The sequence below is a fragment of the Sinocyclocheilus anshuiensis genome, unplaced genomic scaffold (genome assembly GCF_001515605.1).
Source record: "Sinocyclocheilus anshuiensis isolate Anshui unplaced genomic scaffold, SAMN03320099.WGS_v1.1 scaffold1053, whole genome shotgun sequence".
Taxonomy (NCBI): Eukaryota; Metazoa; Chordata; class Actinopteri; order Cypriniformes; family Cyprinidae; genus Sinocyclocheilus; species Sinocyclocheilus anshuiensis.
This window is the reverse complement of record NW_015555711.1, coordinates 2,401,047-2,407,462: the sequence shown is the minus strand read 5'-3', so window position 1 is coordinate 2,407,462 and position 6,416 is coordinate 2,401,047. Positions and strand designations below refer to the sequence as shown.

Here is a 6,416-nt window from a genome sequence, read left to right as displayed (position 1 = left end):
GTGCAACCTACATTAACATCCATGAATAGCTACAAATAATTTAGCATCAAAATGGATACATGAATGGCAAGTAGTGTATGTCACACTAGTGTAGGTCACGATGTGCTAGGAAGCCACAACCCCTTATTTTGATTTTCAGACATCTTTGTCCATCAATGAAACAAATTCTCCATGAGAACAGAAAGTGCCCATCAATTATAGATAATAATTAGCAAGTTAATGGTTGGTTTTGAGATTTGATGAGACAATGAACAGTGAAACATGATCACAAAATCTTTAAGCACTAAGAATGGCATGCGTCCATTGCTACAGTGCCAAATGCGCCACCTACTCAACTACACAACCTAATAAAACACAGAACAAAGTAAACACATTTAAAACATTTCCAAATAGCTGCATGCTAATAAAATACTGCAAAAATAAACAAAAACTATGTATAATAATGTTGCTCACCAAACTGACAGAAATAGCAGTTATCACTTCAAACTTCATTATTTGTATTAATCAGCCTGGTCTAACATAAAGTTTGATTTCAGGTAATATGATGGCACTTTTTCAGTTGATATGGTCACTTTGTAAATATACAAAACCAGTGGTATTCTGGCAGGTGTCAACCATACTAGCAGGCACAAGGTTTGTTCAAGATTTTGCTTCTTTGTACTAATTAAAACCAGCGAACCTGTTCAAACCTTACAATTCAATACTGACTGAAAATTACATACTTTATGTTAAAAATCATTAAATGTCATTTATGTATTTATTAGTGCTGTCAGCATCCAAAATAAAAGTTTTTGCTTACATAATATGTGTGTACTGTGTATATTATGTATATATAAATACACACACATACAGCATATATTTTGAAAATATTTACATGTATTTACATATATTCATGTATTCATATAATTCATATCATATATAAATATATTAAATATATAACTGTAACATATTTTTCTTAAATATATACATAATAAATATACACAGTACACACACACATATATTATGGAAACAAAAACTTTTATTTTGGATGCGATTAATCGCGATTAATCGTTTGACAGCACTAGTATTTATTAAATCTAAAGCATAACAATGCAATAAATATGCAAATGTTTATTTTCCAAACATAAGATCTTTAAGATATATTTCTGTTTTCTTTTTTTGGGATTACTATTCAGGGATAAAGTCGCCGATTCTTTAACAAGTTTGTACTTGGTTTCAAGCCAACAACAATCACAGTGTAAGAAAAAGTCACAAGAGAAGAGAAGTCTAAAGGGTTCCTTCAGGGGTTCAAGTTCAGGATTAAGGACATTGCAAGGTTTTTGATGATTTGGTGATATTGTATCAATTAGACAGGAAGAATGTTGGATTAAAATTAAAGGAGCTAAAGAATTATTTCTGATGTAATGTGACTAAAGCAAAAGATAAAATGTTGGAGAACTCTGATAAAATAAAGCACAGATCTTTACATAATGTGCCCAAAACTGTGGGATGGGATGCTGAATAAAGCTGGTTCTGAGAAGAATGACTAAAATATGGCCTGACATAAAGAGAAAATTTATTTAATCAAGTTTCTAATGTTAAGACTAAACCTTTTGACACTTGAAACATTTATAATATAATCAAAATTAACAAAAGGCATTGTTAATGCATTAAATCACACCAAACTGAGAAGCTCCACATCGAAGATGAGGGTCGCATTTGGGGGAATAATCCCAGGATGGCCTTTATTACCGTAGGCAAAATCAGGTGAACAGGTCAGCTTTGCACGTTGTCCCACACTCATCTAAAAGTCACACAAATATCAGCATGAATTATGTGATTTTCTTTTTCATTGAAATATCAAGGTGGACTGGATTTGGTAGTGCTTCATTAGAACATCATTTAAACTTAATTAAACTCAAAAAGTGTTACATATGATTTTCTGAGTGGACAAAACACCATCACATACCTGCGCAATACCTTCCTCCCAGCCACGGATCACTTCCTGTTTACCAATCTTGAACTTAAATGGCTTGTCACGGTCACGGGAAGAGTCGAACTTCCGTCCATCTGTCAGAGAGCCTAAAGATTTAAGAGGAAAAGGACAGAAGGCCAGAAAAACAGGAAATGAGGTTAGAGCATCAGATAAATGGGCTACTTTATTATTGTTCTGCTCTATCAGGGAGATTTTCTGTCTCTCTAACCCCTGTTTAATAGCAGTAAATTATCAGGATATGAGACATGTACCTCTTTCAAGAACATGGCAAAAATACAGTAACATATGAACATAAACACAAGCAGAAAAGAGTCACTGATCCACTCATCAACACAAGGCAGGAATCAGTTACATTTATTCAGTATGTCTATACTATACATAGTAATTCTCTTGAACAACAATAGTTCTTTCTGACCTGTTGCTATGACTCAATATGAATATCTCCCACTCTTCTTCCCATGTAATAAAGAAATAATGAGATGGAAGCCCTGAAGCACAAGGTGGAAATTAGTTTGGAGTGCTTTGTCTTCCCGAGTCCGATTCCTTCATTATTTACTTTCTCCCTGCTCGACATACCTTTTCATACATTTGTGGGGGTTTTTTTTGTTTGTTTGTTTGTTTGTTTCAGTTTTTATTTTATGTTTATTTGCTTTAGTACATTTTAAAAAGCATAGAGAAATCATAGAAAAGTAAAAGTAAAGAAAAAGTTTTTTTTTAAATCTAAGTAAACAATTTTAAGAGAGAGAGAGTAGAATGATAAAAAAAAATCAGAAACAAGAAAGATGCAGGAAAAAATGCAACAAAAAGAAAAAGAAAATCGAGTAAGGGTCATGAGAATGTAATGCGAAGTTCAAAAAGACATAACGGCTTTATTTGTCTTCCTCTGTATATTGTACTGTATCTTTACAGCACCCCCCACTCTTCAGATATATGTCATTTTAACACGGATTGTTTGGAAATATGCATTAACCTTTTTTTTTCTAAATTAAGTCAGTTATTATAAATTTCCATATACAAAAATCCATATTCGTTCACAAAAATACAACATCAATACACCCACCAAAAGAACATCTGAAATTCAACTCACCAACATAATGCACCACACATGTCTGTCCTTTTTTGGGGAAAGTCCTCCCTGTAATAGCAGCGCGAGGAGAAACAGGGAGCAGGAGACAGAGCAATAATATAATGCTGTTAAACGCACGCAACTTAACAAATAATACTCTACTTTACGTGATAGAAGCTGCATTACGGTGATTTTACCATCTCCGGGGGTTATGGTCTCGATCTCCACTCCCATTTTGTCCCGCTCGTGTAACGTACTGTATGTTTCTGAAGAGCCCTGCTGCACACTGTCTCGCTCACAGCTGTTTGTTTGCAGGCGGAAAGGAGCGATGCTGTCGGGTCACATGACCGCAGCGAGAAAACGGAGAGAGGGCCCAATAGCAGCGCACTAATTTAACATAAATCCTGCTGATGACAAATGCGACCCGTCTCCTTTGTTATGCCAAGTGAGTGAAAAATACAATTAGCCTATTGTTTAAAAAAGCAAATAACTACATTTAAATGCTATTTTGTATGTACAAAAAAGAAAAGATAGATGAATCCCCCAGCCTCCAGCTCATTGTAAAGTACCTATTACATAACATGCTCTCAACACCCATTTCATCTGTAGTGTTGTAATGTGGGTGACTGCCTGGAGTAGCACGGATCCACCTCCCACGGACCCACGCCCCCTCCACGAACAACATGTCAAGTAACCCAACACATGTTAAACTGCCACAAGGGGGCGCAATGCACAACAGAAGACCATGCACATGCACGTATTTACACGTTGCTGTTTATTTATACACTTTTACTTCATTATCGTCATTACCAGTGTGGAATAAAAGTGCTGTTACAAACACTTAGACTAGCTGTGTGTATGCTTTCAACGTTATAATACTCTCTCCCAGCTTATAGTTTTTAAAATTGCTTAGTTTCTGAAACTAATATGGCTCTTTTCTCTAAACTCTAATACACACAAAACATGCATACAACATGCAAAACAGTACGCATCTCCTGCGAAAGCAAACACTTCCTTCAAAACCATTTTAACTTTTGCAAAATATGGTATTTTTGCATTAACTGTAGGCTACACAACTACAAAAATATATAAACATGCCGAGCTACACACGGATATGACAAATGTAAAACACTATCTTGTATCTTTTGATTGTTCAGTGTGCACTGGAGCACAAAAACTGGAGTTTGTCATAGCACTCACATGTACATATGTAGGCTACAAAAATACACAATTGGTGAGCTTCACAGTTCTTGAACTGAACTGAATCAACACTGACTTACTTGAGACAGTCTTGGCTTAGTGCTGCTTTACAGTAGAATTTTATACTAAAAGGTGACTTGAATGCATTTTCAGTAGCCTATATATTTAAAAAGTAAACATATTAATTCCTGTTAGATTGTTGTGTGTTACATAGAGAATTGTGTGTTGTGTTTTGCAAAAAGTGTTTTATGAAGTCAATGGCCGAGAATTAGTGTATGGTTTTGCAGATTTGGTGTGTGGTTCTGGTGTTTGAGTGTCAGGCTTCAGAAATTGTGTGACAAGTAAAGATTTTGTGTGTAAGCAGTTGGAAAAAACTGTAAGTGTGGCATTTAAATAGCAGTTTTTCGCAAATTAAACACAAGAACAGATAATGTGCTAGCATTTTTGCAGACTTGGTCTGAAGATTGTGCCTTAAGTAGCCTACAACCTTTAGTGTGTAAGCAATTAAAAAAAACCTGTAATATGTAGAAACAGTTATCAGTAAGCCATTTATTCACTGGTTGATATAAACACTTTTTACACAGCAACATCAGCTTAATATGGGTTTGAGGCAGGATTATCTGTTTGTCTGTATATGGTGCCGAAATTACACACTGCTCCTTTAAGTGCACTAATATTTCTCAATTCTAGTTCTGAGGGCCCCAAAGCAATGCACGTTTTCGATGTCTCTTTTATTCATCTCTTTAGTAGAGATTCAGCTCATTAGTAGAAATCTCCCTGACCTGAAATATGTGTGTATGATTAGTGAGACTCCTAAATAAGGTTAGGGTCCCCTGGAGCAGGATTGAAAAATATTCACAATGCACAATAAAAAAGCCTTTACACTGAGGTGAAAACAGAGCATGTTCATGATCAACAGTTCAGCAGTGTTACAAAAGTAGTGAAAGCCACTCATTACTTCATAGGCTTAGTTCGTCTTCTTTCAAGCCGGTCTCTGTCCTGTGTACGACAAGATAACACACAGTGATGGAAAAGTTAATACAGCTATTGCAACTTGTCAAGCATTTCATGCAAAACAGAAACACAGTGTGAGAACATGAAGACATCTCTGAACATAATATACTAGACTTTAATTTTCATATAAGTAAAATGAATCTTGGCCTTCAGTGTATAAGAAGTTGCTTCTGTAATAAACAGGGTTCCCACTCTTTCATGAACACCAGATTCAAGGACTTTTTAAAGCACTATTTATTTAATTTCAAGCACCTATCAAATTCACACCCCAGCATATGTAGCATCATGAAAGACCTCTTACAGTACTTAACATTTCACTTACACTTAACATTTACATTAAAAATTTCAGAGTAATGAGGTTTTGAATGTGTAGGTTTCATAAATTTAGACCACTTTGAGCAGACGTGTTCAAAGGAATTTAGTTAAATCCATTGAAGTCAATGGAGTTCACAGTGGTAATATTCAAATACAATTTCTCAAATATTAATAAAAATATATATTCTTGCATCAAACTGGTTTTTGCTGTAATTCTTGTAAAAGATTTAAATTTGAGAGAATTTCTCAGTTTTTAAATTAATAAAAAGTGGTTAAACAGGGCTCTACGCATACTTTTCTTTTAAAATAAAAAAAAAATTTAGGAGCACAGTCAAATTTCAGGAGCACCTTCTAACCAATAATCAAATTCTGATAAAATATTAGAATAATTAATAATAAAACTGCCAGTAGGTGGCGGCAAATCATTGAGTTTATCACTGAATCATTCATTCAATTGATTCGTTCGAACAACTAATTCATTCAGGAATGAAGCAAGTGACTGGCTTTATGAATGGGTAATTGATTCAGATTTGTTTAAAAACGCACTTTCATAAACGAAACACCACTGTGTTTGCTTGGAAATGTGCAGGGGCTCAGCTGTGACTTTGTTTGAAACTATTTTCGTTGATGAAATAGAGCAAAATCAGGCAATAGTGTTGTAGTCAGACAATGCAAGTCACTTAATATTAATTTCTTGTTTAATGAACTGTTGTATTAAGTCAATATCACATTTGCAAACTCCCTTAATAATCATTACAAGCCGTCACTCACTCATCGCGATCTTACAAAGTTCCATTATAATCGACGAAGCTCCCTACACTGCACAATGAATCTCTTATTTACACC

The 6,416-nt window shown here is 34.8% G+C and overlaps 1 protein-coding gene and 1 pseudogene across 2 annotated transcripts in view; both read right to left on the bottom strand.

Moving 5' to 3' along the window:
• Positions 1-1,020: 1,020 nt before the first annotated feature.
• Positions 1,021-3,552, bottom strand: LOC107671947 (peptidyl-prolyl cis-trans isomerase FKBP1A-like; annotated as a pseudogene).
• Positions 3,553-4,970: 1,418 nt separating this feature from the next.
• Positions 4,971-6,416, bottom strand: part of LOC107672050 (sodium-dependent lysophosphatidylcholine symporter 1-like) — an 11,165-nt gene continuing 9,719 nt past the window's right edge. For both annotated transcript variants that reach the window (XM_016465139.1, XM_016465141.1), the window contains one exon: positions 4,971-5,240. In XM_016465139.1, coding sequence (XP_016320625.1) covers positions 5,201-5,240 — 40 coding nt within the window. In that variant the 3' untranslated portion in view covers positions 4,971-5,200. The remainder of the gene's footprint in view (positions 5,241-6,416) is intronic.